The sequence below is a fragment of the Biomphalaria glabrata genome, chromosome 10 (genome assembly GCF_947242115.1).
Source record: "Biomphalaria glabrata chromosome 10, xgBioGlab47.1, whole genome shotgun sequence".
In the NCBI taxonomy this organism is placed as follows: domain Eukaryota; kingdom Metazoa; phylum Mollusca; class Gastropoda; family Planorbidae; genus Biomphalaria; species Biomphalaria glabrata.
In genome coordinates this window covers 28,644,259-28,664,317 of record NC_074720.1, presented here as the reverse complement: position 1 = coordinate 28,664,317, position 20,059 = coordinate 28,644,259, and the positions used below count along the sequence as shown (strand labels likewise).

The window sequence follows — 20,059 nt, the reverse complement described above, 5'->3', positions numbered from 1 at the left end:
CTGTTTATTATATTTTAAAAAATAAATGAAATGGGTTTGCATCCTTGTATCTTTCAGAGTATTTAGAATATTTGTATTAGTAAGTTATGATTTGGTGTTGTGTGCACTAATTTTGTATCTTTTATCCTGGGTTCACTGATATTTTACTACGGGTGTAATTTATAAAATGAATGTTAAATAATATCACAGAGCTGCTTTAACTATTTTTGTTTTCAATTTATTGTTGTGTATATATATATTAGTGTTGCACCGGATAGTAGCTCTGGCTGTGGCCGAATATCTAGCTAAATGAATATCTAGCCATTTTTCTATGTCCTGCCATACTCGGCTCTGGCCTGATATCACTACAGGATAGTTGGTCGGATAGTAAAAAAGTACACTTTAGTAGTTACCTGTTTAGCGGTATGAGTCTATCTCCCCACTTTATTGGTTTAGTTCAATACATTGAGTTTATAGATAGACATGTGACCACATTAAGACAACATGTTGACACTCTAGAGGAAATTGAGTTTACTCATTTAAAGATCAATCTCAATTAGTGGGCTGGCGTACATGACACACTTTTCTTTACTCAATATATAAGTATATAACTATATGGGAACTTAACTAAATCTAAAAAAATAAAATATTAGTTAAAACTAAAAATAAAGTAGTTGTCTAAATTTAATTTAAGAAAATAAAAAATTAAACTAAATTAAAAAAACAAAATTAAACTTGGAGAAATTTTCATAAATTTTGTGTAGTTTGTTTGGTCTAGACCTAGCTAATCTATCTGACTGTATAGGCCTATCATCATCAACTTTCCTTTGCATTCCTCATGTAACATAGGGCCTCAGTAAAAACATGCCACTCTCCACGGTCTCATGCTAGTTTTTTAATGACTTCCCAGCTTTTTCCTTTCCTCTCAGCTCCATCTAAATACTGCTTCACCACATTCATTTTTGTCTTATGCTTCTTGTCCCCTTGGGGTTCTACTCTAAGGCCTGTCCCGCTCTGTTATTGGTATCTTTTCTAAGGGTGTGACTAATCCATCCCACTTTCTCTCTAAGATCTGCACCTCTATATTTCTATGTCCACCCAGCTCCCACAGTTTGGTGTTATAGGCTTATGGTTTGATCTAATTCTTTTATCATTGTAGAAATCTTTCTCCACACTAAACTCAGTACAAAGGAAGATGTTTCTTAGATACTTCTTTGCACAATAAAATAAAAAAAAGATGTGCATTTGTGTATATATCTTTGTCTTGAATTAAAATCTTTAGAGAAAAAAAAAGGCATCTTACTTGTTCAGTAACACAAGCTATTTACAAGACATTTTACTATCCAGCCATATCTGGCTTCAGCCAGATATCAAAAAGTACTATCCGGAGCAACCCTTACATAAACTGCTGGTGAGTTTTGTTCTGTATTACTGCTCCTTTTGTGTAAATGTAAAGTCTAGTGGCCATCCTTCTAGTGTCAGAGCTTGAGTTGAAAAAGTATATTAAATTTAAAGGAGAATTTTGTTTAAATACCTTCATTTATAATTGTAATGAACCAAATACAGCATTCACAATATATTTACCCAACAATTCTTTATTTTATACTTGGTCACAGATATGTATAGTCTAGCACAGGGCTGGCGAACCTTTTTCAGTCCGAGTGCCAATTAATTTCCATTTAAAAACAATGAAGATTGTTGCGTGCCCGGTAGGTCTACTAGTGACACCGCTATATAAAAGAAGTGCTACAGCCAGTAAGTCAACTGCATGTATAAAAACAGCTTAGTAACAATATTACTTGTTTATTCAATTTTATTATCCTGACCTACAGATTTGAAGTCTTAGGGCAGGTCAATCAGTGAGACTTCTGCGTTGTGTGATAGACGATAACAGTTTGATATCTGGTGTATACCGTGTATTCTTCAAAGTTACACACGCCGCACTTAGTTCATAGGTCAAGCAACTTCTGGCATCTGATTTAATATAATTCATTGTAGAAAATAAAGATTCGCATGAGTAAGTAGACAAGAATATTGACAGAATGGATGTTGCTATTTTTATCAGAGAATTGAAAGTTTTAGGCAGGTCATTCCAAACTTGAAGAATCTCATTTTCTGAGGTTCTAATGATCCATTTAACCGTTCACATTCAATTAATGCAAGTTGTATTCGTAAGTCAATAAATTTCTGTCTCCAAATTGCGCTGGACTGAAACTCAACAAGTTGCATTTCAAAATCCTTTAATCCCATCCAAGAAAACATGGTCAAATCCAGAGTTTCAAAATCTACTATATCTGGATATTTTATAAATTTGGAGGTGTACTCGAATTTTCGAAATTGTTCAAAATGCAGGGAAAATTGTTCAGCAGTTGTCAATTATCTCTAAAAACAATATTTTCTGATAATCTTTGCTGGTAGTATCATGAACTTTTAATCATCATAAAATTTCTTCAGTTTGTTAAAATATTTTAATTCTTCCTTCTCTGTGTCCCGTATGTAAATCTTCAACTTTTTCTCAAATGCTGTCAAGATGTCAAATGCCTGATCGACAGATTTTCCGAAACCTTGCAACTTCGTATTAAGTTCATTTAAATGGGATGAAAAATCGGTAAAAAAACATTAGTCTGATAAGCTAGTCAACATTTGTCAATTCTGAGCAATTTTGTTTGTTATCATCCATAAAGATTCGAATTTCATCAAGGCATTCCACAAACCGTTCCAGAACGTGACCTCGGCTTAGCCAACGTACGTTGTTGTACATTTATAAGCCAGAGTAACTGGACTGAACTTCATTTAGCAGCTGTTTAAATTTTCTCTTATTCAAAGCACGGGCAGTAATGAAGTTTACTGTTTTTGTTACACATTTCATAATGTCTTCAAGTTCCTTTAAGCCGATTTTTGAACATAGGGCTTGTTGGTGCACAATGCAGTGAAAAGTTATTAGTGGGTGTCCAACATGTCCAGTAAGCAAACTAACGAAACCTGCATCTTTTCCAGTCATACTTGGAGCACCGTCAGTTGTTACAGAAACTATTTTTTTTTAGATCTACACCTGCATTTCTGAGTTCAGTCACAACAGTTTGACATATATCTGCACCTGTTGTTGTCGTTGGTAAAGTTGCTAAATTTATTAGTTCTTCGTGTATTTCATTTCCTTTGCTATATTTGGCAATGATGGCCAGTCTAGCGGTCAATGTCGCATCAGTACTTTCATCAAGGCAAATAGAATAGGCTTGACTTGCATTAATATCCTTCTTTACTTGTTCTTGAATATTAATGTGCAATTTCATAACTCTCGCTTCAACCGTGTTTCGGCTTATTGGCAAATCCTTTATTCTCTGAATGACTTTATCCTTGTTTTGAAAGTCTTCAAACAAATAAGACGCATATTCTAACATTGCTTCCTTGATATAATCACCGTCACTTAAAGGTTTTCCATGCTTAGCTATAATTTTTGAAACTTCAAAACTTGCAACCACTAAGTTAGAACAACTTTTAACAAAGTTTACAAAAGAACTGGATTGTGAAATCGCTTTTTTTTTACTCACACGATATATGTTCTTCATTATTATTTACAGTTCTCGGAAATAATTGAACGTTATTAATTATGGTAATTTGAGATATCTGTGATTCTTTAAAAAAAACACATCTCTTAATATCATCATCGCGTGCCACACAAAATCGTTTCGCGTGCCACATTGGGCACGCGTGCCATAGGTTCGCCAGCCTTGGTCTAGCAGTTTGAACTTCCTCTAGTTTCTAGAACACTAGACACCCCAAAAAAGGCCATTGTCTTGCAATCACTACAACTATTCCTTTTTTTTTATTTTTACTTCTTCATCTCGTAATAAATGTCTGTTCTATTTTTAACTTGTATTTATTGAATTTTAATCTATGCACTTATATAATAAATATGCATTAGTCAGATATTTGTATCAGTTGAGACATGGTATGTCACAATTTTGTTGGGCTTTCTAGAGAACTATTTTTACAGCTGTCCTTTATTTAATACAAATAAATTATTTGTTTGGGGTTACCATGACGAAACTGTTTTATCAACATGTTGGCTCCATGTCATTAATATATGACTCGAAATTTAACTATTTAGAGTGCAATAGCATTACATTGGTCTTAATTGTTTGTTTTATGTTGTTTTTTTTTTGCCAGTGCGTCAGCCCATGTCCAGTACCTCAGGTCCTACTGGAATGATAAATGTGCAGCAATCTGGCCCACTCATGAGTCAACACATGTCCCAGCAAGGGATGAACCAGCAGGTTAGAATGTGGTCGATTGTAGTGTCCTGAAAGTTATCTCCCCCAACTCTGATTTTTATTTGGGTGTCATTAGTTGATTGAGCTGATTATGTGACTAAAGAATGTTAATGTGGTGCAAACCAAACCCAGACACAAGCTGAAAGGCTAAGAAGCAACAACTCTGTTTGGCACTACTTTTTTGCTGTCTTTGTAGTTGGTACTGCAACATTAACATTCTTAATACTGTAGCGCAGCCATTTCTTGCATGCAGTGTTAGAACTTCTTTTTTTATGGTCTATATTTTACCCAGCAGTGGAATGCCTTGAGTGTGTTAAGCTCAATATGGCCATTTTTTTTAAAGATAGTCTTAAGCTATCATCACCATTGGTTATTGATTTGATTCCAATCTGTGTTGTTGTTTTTGTATTAGATATTCCTAAATAATAAATTGCTTTCATTTTGTTTTCTTTCATAGTTTCTGAATTAACATTTTAATTTCATGAATTATGTTGTTTCATTTATATTTTCACACCATGCTAAAATTAGTTTATTGTTTTGCTTGCATCATGACATGCTTAATGTCTGTTTCAAATTATAAAGGAAAGTTTGAAATTATGTTCACTAATCTACTTTGCTAAATTGCTAAAAGAAATATATTGCTCTTTTTTTTTTTTTTTTTAATTTGGCCATCAGTTATTAACGAATAGTCATGAGTAAGTAAAAGTTTATTATAATTCAGAGTAACAGAAAAATTTGAGAAAATATGTATAAATAAATATATTGTAATCATAGATTTGGTGTGAAAATATTAACATTAATAATTTAATTATTAAAGTTTGCCTTTTAAGTTTTTAACTTTTATTAGTTTTTTTTTTTTTTATAATTTTAATAGATTTAACATTTTGTTTTTTAAACTGCACGCCTCTTTACCCCATTTACTGTCACCACACTAGGGTATGATGGTATCTCAAGGGCCCTCTAACATGATGGCTCACATGCAGGGTCCCCAGAACCCTTCTGCTATGCAGCAACAAGTAGTCGGCTCCCAGAATGTGTCTACGATGCCGCAGCCAGGTACACAAAATATGGGTATGATAGGCCAGAGCATGCAGACCCAACCAATGATGCAGCCAGTAGGCTCTCAGAACCAAGGCATGATGCAGTCCAACAATGCCCAGAACCAGGGCAGCATGATGTCCTCTGGGGGCATCCCAAGCCCAGGGATGCTGCAGGGTGTAGGCCAAAATACAGGCATGATGCAGAGCTCAGGGTCACAAAATTCAGGCATGTTGCACTCTTCTAACTCCCAGAATTCTGGAAATATGATGCAGAATCCAAATTCTGGTATGATGCAGAATCCTAACTCTGGCCTGATGCAGCAAGGAACTGGAGTTGGGAATCTTCAGCAGCAATCCCAGATGCAACAACAATCTCAAATGCAACAGTCTCAAATGCAACAGCAGCAGTCCCAAATGCAACAGCAGCAGTCCCAAATTCAACAACAGCAGCAATCTCAAATTCAACAGCAGACTCAAATACAACAGCAGTCTCAACAAAGTCAAGTCTCCAGTTCTCAGAATTTATTCCCATTTGGCCAACAGGTTATTAAATACTCTGACCATAATATTGTTTAAAGGAAGGATGACTGTTTGAATGAATAGAGAGAGAGAGTGAAGTTATAGAATAAAGAAACTAATGAAACAAGAAATTCTGTTTAAGTGTGAACTATCAGATTGCAATAGCACAACAGTTAGTACAAAGAAATACTTGGATCTTTAAAGGCTTTAGAGGACATCTTTTTGAATAGCTACTGAAAGAACATGTTGACAAGGACACCTCTTACATACATCTTAGGTCTAATTGCTCAATTTAAAGAGTTTGTGTCTTACAGGACTCATTCCTAGTTTTTTAATCAAAGTTCTTGGTTTGTGACACAGTTGTGTTGTTAACACTAAGTTTTAGTTAGCTCTCATCAGATTTTGTTTTCTTGTTGTTTTATTTTCTTCAGTTGCTAGTTCATTTTGATTTTGTTTCAGTTGGGGTTAACTCACACGTTTCTTGCATGCATTGGTTGATTCTAGAAGAAGTCAAATAGTTTAGAGAGTTTGTCAACAGGAGTTTGTAGATCACATGGATGTTAATTAAATTTTGTATTTCTGTAGAAAAAAAACCCAGAGAATATTTGAAACCAATCATCTTCTCTAGGTGTATAAGCAAAGCTGTATGTTCAACTGACACACTGTGTGTGGGTGTACCATGCCAAGGAATTACTGAACACAATGAGAAATAACTTTGAATACATAGAGCTACATACACTTTGGTTTTCTATGACATTTGAAAATAATTGTAGTAGTTAAAAAATAAAATGAGAAAGTTTGAACTAACTTTTCTAATGTTGCACTCAAGTTTTGTAGTGTATAAATTTCCCTTTCTTTCCATCTTTTGATCACATTGCAGTTTAAATGATTTTATCTAGAAAGCTGAGTTGTTGTTTTTCCAAGTTGTAAACAATATCAAACTTTACAGACAGTAGTTTAGCCATAGCTTTTTGTCATGCTCCCTAGTTTGAATTGCTTAACTTTCTCATCATATCTATCAGTTACTGCTAATATTTGATAAGAAACAAAACCTTCACAAAAATGTCATAATAGCTCAGAAAATGGAAACTTTCTATTTCCAACTGTTAGGAACAAACTGATGTGACCAAAGAGACTTGAGTAGTTTTGGATTTTAATAAAAATGTGCAATGTCTTAATGAAATCAATCTAAGAAAAATGTTAAGTAATTAGTAAAAGTTAACTGAACACTTATCTTTTTTTTCGTGCTGAAATTCTCAAGAACAATCGCAATGACTTTCTCAATAGTAAAGCTACCTCAGATCTGACCTAATTTGTTTTCAACTAGTTGAATTAATTGAAAGTGAGTTCAGAAATGGCACAATTTCTATTTCACAGACTTTCCAACCACTTTAAAAGATGCTATGCTAGCACATAGGCCATTGCATTTACTGAGTTCAACATTCAGACAGATTTGTCCATACATTTTGAATTTTCTCTTTTTTTATGGCTCTGGTTAAAGCTTTGTATAGATGGAGCTACTTCTGTGAATTATTGCTTATTGGCTTTACATTTACTGTCTACCCTCTTTGCAGCACTATTTAAGTACAAGATAAATCGTTATATACCAATATAATCATACTAATTAGTTGTTTTTATTTATAAACAATGGAATAAAAATGATAGTCCAACACACAAAATTTCATTTTTAGACAAATAAAATGAGACAAATTTAGTTTTTGTTGTACAAAAGCAAATTTAGAACTTATATTTGAATTCCATATGATCTACTTTTATCAAATATTTCCATTTGTTCACAACGACTAGGGTATGCAGCCAGGATTTATTAGTGATGTGTCTGGACAAAACCCTTTAGCAAACGTAGGACAGCTGCCCATGGTTCCTGGACCTACAGACAGAAGAATTATTTGGAGTGGTATACTTTTTTATCTTTTTTTTTTTTAATTGGATTTTTGTAGATTAAAAAAAAAATTATAAAAACAGTGGAAACTTACTATCCTTGACCTTTTAAATCTAGACTCTTTTTTTTGTTTTGCTAAGTTATAGAAATAAGGAAAGCTTATATCAGGACTTATCAAAAGTTTGTGTGAAGCCCTGATCTTGTTACAAATGTTCATCTGTAGTTCTTCTGAAGTCTTATGAATGATATTTATTTCTCTGGTCATTATTTGGTCATAGTGAACTTGAATGTGTAAAGGTTTGTGGCTGTTGCAGGTACCATGGAGTATCAAGACAGAAATGTTCAGCCCAACAACCAGAGAAGTGTCACTTTCTTACTGAACTGTAATGTCTCTGTAGATGTACAAGACATGGATATGTAAGTAGTCACAGTGTCTGTCCTCTACTTGTGGAAATATTACCAACTTGTAAGAGCTGGCTATTTAAACACAATTTGTTTCTTGTTGGACCCATGGCTAACTAAGTTTCTTAACATAAATCTATTTCTCCATTTCACTTCTCTAGAAGCACAGCAGACTGGCCTCAGAAATTGAATATCCAGTTGTTACCCCAACCCATGTTGGCTGGACTACAGCAGCTGTGCAAAAATTCCAGACAAGTATTTTTCCACTTTCCCAACAACAATGCTAACCAGAACCCATCGGCACTGCAGAATCTTTACACTTTGATGGGTCATGGGTTTGTAAGTAAATCTTATCTAGAAACAGATCTATATTGTTGGTTACCTTCAATTGTAAAACAGCATTGAGCTAGGATGAGCTAAAATTCTGGTCATCAGCTACTGTTGATAGTTGTAACTCACACACAGCAGTTCCCAAGTCTTCATGTAGCTGTGGGGTCCAAAAGGTAAATAGCCTAACCCTAATCCTAACCCTGCAGTTCAGGATCACCAGGGTCTCATAATCTTCATGGATTCTTTTTTCTCAGGCTTGATTCCCTTTCCCATTTTAGGGTTAAACCCAGGGCAGCACAGGTTTATATTCAGATTTTTTTCTCGTGGTGGGTAGCCAACCAAAGATAATGAGCTCCTCCTGCTCAAAGGTTTGGCACTAGCTACTTAACACCTTTTGTCAGTTTGATCAGCACCACCAGAATGAGCAGAGCCACATTTGAATGTTGGCAATGGAACTGGTTGTCAAAAACTGATATTCATGTGATTGAAAGCATTCTGTAGGTATTATTGTGCTTATTACCACACAGATTCTGGCAGTAACAACTTAATGGAACAAGAAATATAATAGACACAACCCTAAAAACTATTTACTTATTTTAAATGATTATAAACTTGTTTGAGATTAGTTTGCAGATCTCTGTCGCAATCAATAATTATGTCAACCTTTTGAAGTAGTTTATTCTTTTTCAGTTTCAAAATCATATAAAAGGGGGGGGGGGGGGGATTATATTTTACATGGAAAGTGGAAAAAAATGTCTCATATGCAGGATAAATTTGGAATGAGTTATGTTTACATTTATATAGAAACAAATATTTCAATCCATGACTGTTTAAATAATGAATTTCATTATTTATGGAATTGAAACATTTGTGCATATTTATTGTTCACAAGACTTTTCCAATCTTATAGTTGATTGGCCACCTCTTTTTAAGTTAAAAATTACATTTTTCCCATTCTGTGAATTTTTTTTCTCTATTTAATGCCAATGAAAACCTTATTTTGATGAATGTAGGCTGGCTGTGTTAGATTTCCTCCACAATCAGATACTAAAATCATATTGCTGATGTACAGTGCCAAGAAAAAGTCTTTTATTGGTCTCATCCCCAATGATCAAATGGGAATAGTACAGGGGATTAAAACTGTGGTGGCCAGGTACAGGCAGAAGGTAAGGGCTACAAAATGTTGTAGGTGTGTGTTGATTAATGTAGCATGGCTGTTTTCATTAGGGGCACTCTAGGATGCTCTACACAACAAAAACTCTCATGAGTTTTGTTTGGTCTAAGTCGGAAATTAAGCTACTGATTTACATGTCTACAATCAGTTTGAGACATGTTTCAACTGTTGATCATTTTGTAGTAACCTTTTCCGTGGAAACAGTTCAATTATTTAATCATAATAACTTGACTTATAATTTTGTGTTCAGTATCAAAAGTATCTTTCTACTTATGAGATTTATAATAAATAAATATTCATATTTGTCTAGATTAACATCATTACAGTAAAATCACTAGACTAAAATACCCTTCGGAAAAGAAGACCAAAAAGTAAAGTACTAATAATACATAAAACACTGAGCCATCATTTACAAATACAAACACATAACCTAAAAAAGATAAAGCACATTTCTTACTCCATAAGCCATACTGCTTGGACTCTGCATTGGTATTGATTGGTAACCATACATACTCCTTCACTAGAGCATGGAATAAGTTGCCTGAATCAGACAGGAAAACCAAATGACTTTGCAGAGTTTAAGTGTGTAATTAATATGCACCCTACTGAGGGGAAATGCCCAGAACATAGTCCTATGGGCAAAGCATTGTTGGAGTAAATGGTGCTCCACTGGGTACCTGGATGTGCATAGAACATAATTATGCTGTCAAAAAGTTTGTTATTTATAAGATGAGATTCATTGTGTTCATGTTCATTTCATTGTGGTCTTTTTGACATCATAAAAATTACTATTGGGGGGGGGGGGAATAAATTTTACACAAGAAACTAAGGATCGCTCTGGATTTATTGTGTTTTCTTGAACACTATTCTGAAAGGCAGGAATTCTGTGTTTTTAATTAGTTGTTTTAGTTGACTACAAAACATATAGCAAAGAATCACTGGTAGTTTTGATTAATTGTTTTAGTTGACTACTAAACATATAGCAAAGAATCACTGGTAGTTTTGATTAATTGTTTAATGTTACGTTTGGTTTGTGTCTCCCAGCAGCAGCAACAGGTGAATGCCATGGCTGGTGTCAATGCTGGAAACAGTGGACAAGGAATGGCCAACCAGGTAATGGCTCAAGGGCCTAACAATGCAGCTGTACCTATAGGAGGAACTGGAATGATGCAATCTCAGGTCAGTTTTCACTCTGTCTCAAAAGTGCATTTCCATTGTTAGTGCTCAACTAAGTCTATTTTTAGAGATGAAAATTAATTATTTGGATTCAAACATACTTCATTCATTTACTTTAAAAATACATATCCATCGCACTTAATAAAAATAAAGGAATATTTAAAATGTAGCCATTTAAATGTCAATTTCTCCAAAGACGAAATATAACTTACCAATGAGGTTTAAAGTCATGCTTTACCAGGATCTAATGTAGGGAGCTTCTTAAATGTAGAGAAAACTTAAAGCAGTTGTCAACTAAGATGTGCTTTTGTATAGTGTTCATAAAACTAATGTATTCACTCTTGTGTTTTCAATACTATTGTGATTCAAATACCTACCTCTTTATTTTGATCTGTGGAGTATCCATAAATGTTGGATGGATTGGTATTAAATTCTTTCATTATTGTATTGTTAAATTTTTAAAAAGATATTTTGTTTTATAATCAGGGCATATTTTTAGGGAATGTCACTATGAGATTGTCAGGCTAGTAACTGCTGAAGGTTATTAGCCAATGGGGAATATTTTCTAGTGGTGTCTTCACATTTTGAGGTGGCAGTGTATGATGGACATGGGGATTCACCAGCTGGACCATTAACTGAATGACACTTTTAAATGACTTGGGGCGACAACTCTAAAAATATGCTTTGTGTAAACAGTTTATGAATTTATGAATAATTATGTTGTGAGTTTTTGTAAGAACTAGTTTCTTTTTATTATTTTATTGTAGACTAAATAATTCAGGGTTTGATGTATTGCATCTACTCTCCTTAAAGTGAATTTGTTTCAGTGTAGTCTTGTGTGCAGTTGTCAGTGATGTATAGTGATCATCTCGTGTTGTGTGAATAGTAGATTGTCTTTTGTTGATTTACATCTGTGTCTACATATAGTATTATTAGTGTCTAGCAGATAGTGCACTGCCATATATATATACACACACAAATAGTTGTGCTATTATAGCCCATGACACTTGTGAAACTGTAAAAGTTGTTCTCAAGAAATGTCATTAGTAGCACATTGTTTGTGCCATTGTGCCTAACAGTTGTGACAAACCCTACTTCTCCTATCCCACACTGCATTAGTGCTTCCTCAATGTACGGTTTGTAATGTTCTCTCAACAACTAACTAAATCAGATGCCAATAGCAGTAAACACTGCTCAGCAACAAGTGTCACAGCAGTCACAACAGCAAACACAACAACCACCACCACAACAGCAGCAGCAGCAACAACAGCAGCAGCAGCAGCAGAGCCAGCTTCAACAGACAGACAGTGCTGCAGCACGCCAAACTAACTTGGTAAACAACCTGACCCCTATTTGACTACTGCCACATTTTAATTTTCTGCTTGAGTGTTGTGTGCCCAAACATTATTTTGCTTGCTTCAAGTTTGTTTTTGTTTTTTTGTTTTTTAAATACCTTGGACTTGTGTCTTGTAATATTGTTATATACTTCAGAAAATTAATCAATATTACCAACTTTAATGCATAAACATAGCTTTTTTTTTCTTCTTTTTTTTGGGGGGTTGGGGGGGGGGGGCAGAGGTGGGTTCATTAATTAGTTCTAGCTGGGTTGTTTTGTTTTTTTGGTGACCATGAAAGCAGAAACCTTTTTTTCATTTTCATACACACTAATGAATAGAAACATGTATTTGTTAGCAAAGGCTTTTTTTTTTATTTTAAAGTAATGAATTGAACTGTAATAAGACGGATTGCTTAATTTAAACAGAAGATTTAGACATAAAAGAAAAAGAGATTCATATATTAACTCTTTTGGATCTTTAGAGCCCCTCTGAGTCCTCCCAGCTCTAATGGGCACCTGACATTAGTTAGGAAAAAGTAAGGGCAGTTAATCATTGTGCTGGCCACATGACACCCTCATTAACTGTCTCATAGAAACAGATGACTTTTACATCTATAGATCTATAGATCACAAGGTCTGAAAGGGGTTTTTCCTTTTTTTATACTAGTAGCTAACTTAAAACCAAATAAGGCTTCTGGACCTGATGGCATTCCAGCTAGATTACTCAAAGAATTAACTAATAAACTAGCACCAGTGTTCAAAATATTTTTTTCAGAGTAGCATGCCAAAAGGCTGGAAAGACACTAATGTCATTCATCATTCTCCTATTTAAAAAATGAGATAAGGGAAACTACAGACCTGTATCGGAGGCATCGTGGCTGAGCAGTAAAGCGCTTGGCTTTCAAACCAGGGGTCCCGGGTTCAAATCCTGGTAAAGACTTGAAATTTTAATTTCGGGCTCTTTGGACGCATCTGAGTCCACCCAGCTCTAATGGGTACCTGACATTAGTTGGGGAAAAGTAAAAGTGGTTGGTGTTGTGCTGCCCACATGACACCCTCGTTAACCATAGGCTACAGAAACAGAGGACCTTTACATCATCTGCCCTATAGACCACAAGGTCTGAAAGGGGAACTTTACTTTTACAGACCAGTATCACTCACCAGCATCACATTTAAAATACTAGAACACATAATATGTAGCAAGAGGGATTAAAAAAAACCAACTAAAGCAAATAAAATATTCATGGTCAACCAGTTTCTCAGACTAAAACTGTAAATACCTAGGTTTTCTTAGAAGTTATCATAAAATCCCCAAATGAATGAAATTTTAAAAAGAACCAAACAAAGCATATGTGTTTTTTTTTTTTTTTTTAAAGAAATGTTTACAAATTAAACAAGAGCATAAAACTAAAATGCTATTGAACCTTGGTTTAGGCCAATATTAGAATGTGCATCCTCTGTTTGAGACCCCCTTATCTCAAGAAAACATAAAGAGACTAGAACAGATGCAAAATAGAGCCATGAATTAACAAATGACTAAAGTAGTGAACTCCTAGAGACATTGGAGACTGCAACAGATTGCTTGAATTGGCCACCAAGGACTTAGCAGAGTTAAAGTCTCTAATTAACATGCAGCCAACTGATGCCCAGAACATAGTCCAATGGCAAAGCATTGTTGGAAGTCAAAAAGGTTTAACATACAAGACTAAATAATTACATCATGGATAAACTAATAAAAATTTCAAGTAAGAAAATAACTTTTAGTCAGTTTTTCTGTCATAGAACAAACCAAAGTGACAGCTCCATGAAGACATTGTTGTAATCACATTCAAGCAAAATTACAGGAAACCTAGAAAAGTCTCAAATGATTTCACCACCATCCCATCTTTTGATGGAAGAGTATAATTAGTTTTCATCATGGAGACTGTTGATAAACTTAAAGACTTAAGACTAAGTATACATTAAAGTAAAAGTTTCTCTTTTCAAAGTCACACGCTTTTTTATTTAGATTTACATATTTGTATTAAAAGCTAGATCTTGACTACAAAGTGGTAGAAAATAGTGGAGGATTCAAAAGAAAGAAATAGTAGATCTTGACTATACAATTCTAGAAGATAGTGGAAATGATCTTATTTCATTTTGTTTCTATCCCCACTTATCAGTATCATTTGGAATTGAAATGTTTATTTGATTTTTTTTTTGTGTGGTTGAACTTGGTAGTGTATTTAACATTTAGACAACTAATTGGAGTGTCAAATAGACTTGCTTTACTAACACCATTTTTGTTTCTCTTTACATGTTGAAGTTTTCAAAGTAGTCATTCAACTTTCATTCTTAGCAGAAAGTAAACAAAAGACATTTTTTGATAGAAATAGGTTTACTGGAAATGAAAGCTAGTGGTCACTTCAGAAATGGCCAAATTTTGGTGTTTATACGCCCACTTCTTTGATCCACTTCCATTTTTGTTGTGTAGCTAAATAAGAAAGATTAAAGCTTTGATTTGTATATATGTAGCTATCAGCTTTCAATGTAAGAGAGGTTCAATTGGAATGATCACTGCTGTTGACAACCTAGTTGGCTGTGTTTGTTTTCTCTTTAATGCTAACACTTTGTACTTCATGCTCTGCTCTAACATACATGTTTAGTAAATGTTGTGCTTTTTAACATGTAATTCTTAAGTATGTGCCTAAATAATTATATATTTAAAAAAACAGGACAGTTAAAGACAAACTTTTCAAAACAGCAAGGCTTATTCTCCAGCCCACTTCATGTAACCTGGATAAAGAGATAGTTAAACTTGAACAAGTGTACATTTACATTTTACCTACATCATGGTGAAGATGTGTAGGATTTTAACATTTTAATTGGCCCCTTATCATTTCTATTAGTAGAATTACCACAAGCCAGCCTTGAAGCATGATAGAGAACCATTCATTATGTATTTCACACTTTGCAATATTATTAGGAACCATTTATTATGCCGTTGATGGTAATTATATGTAAATTTTAAAGAATATTTTTATTAAATTACATATTGAATTTTTTAAAAAAATTAATATCAATTGAACCACAGCTTTCTTTGATATCACACTTTGCACTTAGCTTTCCAATGATTTGGATTCAAAATATTGTTTACAATTACATAATAATATTTTTATTATTATTTTTATTACAACTTGTTGCATAGCATAAGATAGATAAGGCATGCAGCATCATAGCACTCCCCCATTTTTACAATGACATCAGGGGCATAGATTAATGTGCTGTTCTTTTGTCTCATTGATGCAGATGATACAGTCCCTGCCAAACGATCTTCAACCTGGGAAGTCTAGAGAGATGCCTTTCCAGCAGCAGCCTGGGCCAGGCGTAGACCAGAAGAAGATGATCCTTCAACAGCAGCAGCAGCAACAACAACAAGTCCAACAGCAACAAATGATGAATGGTGAGCAATCAACCTTATGTGTTGAGCATTGTAGCCTATTTTGGAATGGATTTCCTCAAAAGAACAGGACACTTTTAACATTGTAGTACATACAAGATCCCATAGTCAAATAGGAACAGTTTTTAAAAAAAATATAAGTTTAGAATATTTCAAGAAAAGACATGTTAGCAAAGAACAGTTTTTTAGGGGGATGGGTGATAATTGAAAGTTAAAGATGAAGCTGTTCAACATAACAGCTTTCTCTTGCATTGTTTAATTATCTATTAGAAAAATGCTGAAAGCGTATAAGTAGACATTTGAATAATGAATATTATCCATGTTTTTGTTTGTATATAATAACTACAAAAAGGGTATGTCCTTCCTAGAGTATTGAACTTGAGTGTTTGCACTCTCTATCAAGGACTACATCTTACTTGTAATAAATAGGGTTGCAAAGCTTGATGTCATTTTCTTAGAAAATACTATAACTATGCATAAAGTCTTTTTATTTACATTTGGCTGTAATTTTCAACTGTTTCACTAGAAATGGTTACACATTTCAGCAAAGGAAAATGACAAAATCTGTTTTCACTTGCTTGCCTGGAGAAATGGAACAGCTTAATTTTAAAAGATTTAACATTCATGTGCCATCAACCCATTGCAATACTATTGATGGCTAAGATGAAGTCAGTTTTCCACTCTTCATTAGAAATATTAGTAACCAGCAATGTCCTTTAAGGAACATAAGACTTGTTTCCTTGAGATTCCTTATCCTACTCAATACTGTACCCATGCTATAACCCAGAGGTTACTACTGTGGTGCAGAACATCTTAATGTTGTTTTTTTTCCAAATCTTCAAGTAGGCTACTTCTTTTAACTGTCTGTGAAGACCTCTAGGTCTGATAAGTTTGAGACCAGTACCTGAGATAAGTTTTCTAAAACATTTTTGGTATTCAATGCAGCTTTGCACAAACTTTCCCCTGTAGAGATAAGAGTAGATACTTTGGATATTGTTTTTTTTGTAAGAAAAGGTTCCCCGCTCAGACCTTGAGATCTATGAAGCAGATGATGTATAGGTCATCTGTTTCTGTGGTCCACGGTTAACACCATGTGGCCAGCACAATGACCAACTTCCTTTACTTTTCCTTAACTATTGTCAGGTACCCATTTGAGCTGTGTTGACTCACAGGCACCCTTAACATCACAAGTCAGCCACCTGCGTCCCATATTGTTTTTTTATTTTTTTTTTTTTTTTAATCTGTTTTTCTCAAAGCACGGGTACGATCAGTTGTTACACTCGCCATCTTGTTCCATGCCAACTCAACACTTTCAACACAGTTCTTCATAGCATTGAATAAAAACTAGCCTGAACTTGCGTCTTTGAATGCTTCCACATATTACCAATCAGAATAATCTTCATTCATTTAAACTTTTTAAAATGACATGTCTAGTCAAAGTTTCTTTAGCCTCTTTGTCATAAGAAACAAAAGTTTCAATGATTTATATTGATGTTTAAAATTATTTATCTTTTAAATTTATGCAGTTTTATATCTATAATCTGTGGGCACACCAACTATTTATCTGGGGGCCGCATAAAATGCTCAGGCAGGCCGTATGTGGCCCATAAGCCATAATTTGCCTACCCATGGTCTAGAACTAGGTTTAAGATTAGGGCTGTATACACACACTAGATCTACAAGCTACCTGTTTGAGTAAATTGAATTTATAAATATTAATATCTGACTGCTATTCAGTACAGCTGCTTTTATTACTTTTATTACATTGTTAACACCAAGGCTTTGCAGCTCTGTTTTGTTTAGTATTTTTCTTCTAGAAACTTCACTCTTAAGAGGAACTAGTAGCTAGTTGAAATGTAACAGCTAGTCATCTCCCATACTCCACAAGCTGTACACATAGCCAGTGTTTATATCATTCTATTGTACTCAGTGTGTAAGATTTACTAATAATCTAACAATCACCAAGTTGAATAGGGGATGAGCAGCAAATCTATTTGTATGGAATTTCTCCCAGGCCACCATCTCTCTCATTCTGTTTTGTTTTGAAAGTCTCTAGAAAGATTATCTCCTACACAAATGTATGTGAAATACCAAGGATACTAAAACCATTTCATAGAAGAGACTGGCTGTAAAAATACAAAGTTGAGAACCAGACGTTATTTATAGTTAAGTTTATTTTTTTTTAGTTATAGAATCACTTTGACAGAAAATGTGCAGCAACTATTTTGAAAGTTGTACCAGTGTGTGCTCTGCACAACTCAGTGGAACTCTCTTGTGCTAGACACATGTTTTGTTCTCAACAGCCTCATTTCACAAACTCCAGGCATCAGCTGATCTAGTCTCATGATAACCTTTTGTGTTGAGCTGTTATAGTCCAGATTTGGACCTAATACTGAATGACAACAAAATGAAAATAATTTTTAAAAAGAATTTTAGTATTTCGAATGATGTTCAAATGTTTCAATGTTAGCGCCTCTCACTCAAGTTATTGAGTTTTAAGAGGGTCCATTGACCAGTCCATCCTCATCCTTCATCCATGTTTCATGCTCATGTTAAGCTGTGCCCAGCGTTGGCTCTAACCAGCTTTCCTCCCTTGCCTTGTATCTAGACGGGCATATGTATTACCCAGGCCACCATCACTATCTGTACCATGGTATGTATGGACACCAGCAGTTGGTTTTGTTTTCATTGCTAGGCTAAGGGAAGTACTGTGGCAGAATGTGGGCCACTCATTCTAGGGCATGGGCGTTTTTGTTTTGTCTTTCTTCTTCTCTTCCTAACACCAACATGAGGAGAATGGTAGTCCTGCTGCTTTCAATAGTCAAGTATTGCAGTGGTTCTCAAACCCTAGGATTTCATTTAGCATCACAACCATTATTTGTATTTTATGAAATTTCAATGACACACATATTGTGTTGTAACAAAAGTTTGGCTGGAGAAAACCATCCTTAGGGTTCAAACCACTGCTTTACTTTTTAGTTTTGGTAACAATGACAAAGTTTTTTTTTTCTTCTACTTGTGATGTAGTCTATTCAAATACATTGACTTGTTGTGTTACAAATACTTGCAATATTAAAGCTTTTCCCTGATAAATAGCTTTACATTAAATCTTTGTCCTGACTAAGAGCCACAATATGTAACATGTCCCTAAAAGATAGCCTTTAAATTAAATATCTGCTTCCCCATCTTTAATTAAGTAGTATATATAAAGAAGCTGTGCCCTGACATATAACCTGTTTTTGAATATTGGAAAAGTTTAATCCCAAGTTTCAAACATCTTTTTAAATTCAACTTTCAAATTGTCTAATCCTTATGAATTACATTGTTACTGATAGCTTTGTCATTGTTATATATATCCTATCAACATATGCTCATACCTACATGTATATTACTATCACTGCATAATCAACTGGTGATGGTGCTAATGTAATGGGGATCATTTCATGCCTTTAGTCAGTCAGGACCTGTGGCTGAGATGATCAATTGTAACTCACATGAAGATAGTTTTTAAGCTATTTAATCCTATCTGCTTTTAAGTCTGTACAAAGATCTGGGTTGTTTTTTTTTTAGTATGTATGTCTCTTTCTGTGGGAACTATAAATTTTTTACATATCATTGGAATGAGTTGTTAGTGGCCACAGTCTGGCTAAATACTATTGGTAGTTTAACAGGAATGTTTAGCTGTGCTACTGAATAATTTGCAAAAGAATCTAATAATGGCAGAAGTTTTTCTTGTAATCATGGGAATAGATTTGACCTTGGTTTTAAAGTGGTTTTCAAACCTCTTTCTTTTCTTCTCCAATAACTAAATGCATTTTTTTTCTCAGAACTTTTTAAAAATTCTTTTGTTTTTCTAATAATGGGAAATAACTGAGCCAACATTTGTTTGGCACTTTAACTAATATATATATATTTTTTATTGTATTTTTTATTGTTACAACATATATATAAAATCTAAACATTTTTCAACATTTACAAGTTTATATTTCTTTTCCTTTACCTAATAGAAGCATGTTTATTATTTATTTTAAGCACTGACCTGTTACTTTAATAAAATTGTAGTTTTTGCAAACTTACGTAAATATGTATCAAAAAATCTTATCACAGTTATTATTCGTAAGTTCCTTATTGATTGTTGTGTTACTTCGCTCTAAATTGTATTTCAAATTTTTGAGACCTCAATTGGATGTTAGCCTTGTGGTTGTATAAATAGATCCCTCACATAATGGTCGGTAGTTTAGCAAAATTAGTTGCAGTAAGTGGTTCTAATGAAAAACAACTTCATTGCTGTTATAAAGTTTTAGAGTTGCAGTAAGGGGTTCTAATGAAAAACAACTTCATTGCTGTTATAAAGTTTTAGAGTTGCAGTAAGGGGTTCTAATGAAAAACAACTTCATTGCTGTTATAAAGTTTTAGAGTTGCAGTAAGGGGTTCTAATGAAAAACAACTTCATTGCTGTTATAAAGTTTTAGAGTTGCAGTAAGGGGTTCTAA

General features: G+C 34.1%; 1 protein-coding gene across 6 annotated transcripts in view; it reads left to right on the top strand.

Annotated features, from left to right (window-relative positions):
• Positions 1 to 20,059, top strand: part of LOC106058004 (mediator of RNA polymerase II transcription subunit 25-like) — a 40,020-nt gene that overhangs the window by 14,786 nt on the left and 5,175 nt on the right. For 2 of the 6 annotated variants that reach the window (XM_056043666.1, XM_056043663.1), the window contains exons 14-23: positions 4,147 to 4,253; positions 5,186 to 5,833; positions 7,616 to 7,724; positions 8,024 to 8,126; positions 8,273 to 8,450; positions 9,455 to 9,607; positions 10,660 to 10,794; positions 11,963 to 12,124; positions 15,416 to 15,569; positions 18,175 to 18,219. In XM_056043666.1, the coding sequence (XP_055899641.1) occupies positions 4,147 to 4,253; positions 5,186 to 5,833; positions 7,616 to 7,724; positions 8,024 to 8,126; positions 8,273 to 8,450; positions 9,455 to 9,607; positions 10,660 to 10,794; positions 11,963 to 12,124; positions 15,416 to 15,569; positions 18,175 to 18,219 (1,794 nt within the window). The remainder of the gene's footprint in view (positions 1 to 4,146; positions 4,254 to 5,185; positions 5,834 to 7,615; positions 7,725 to 8,023; positions 8,127 to 8,272; positions 8,451 to 9,454; positions 9,608 to 10,659; positions 10,795 to 11,962; positions 12,125 to 15,415; positions 15,570 to 18,174; positions 18,220 to 20,059) is intronic. The other 4 variants (XM_056043664.1, XM_056043668.1, XM_056043667.1 and 1 more) reach the window with 4 other exon arrangements.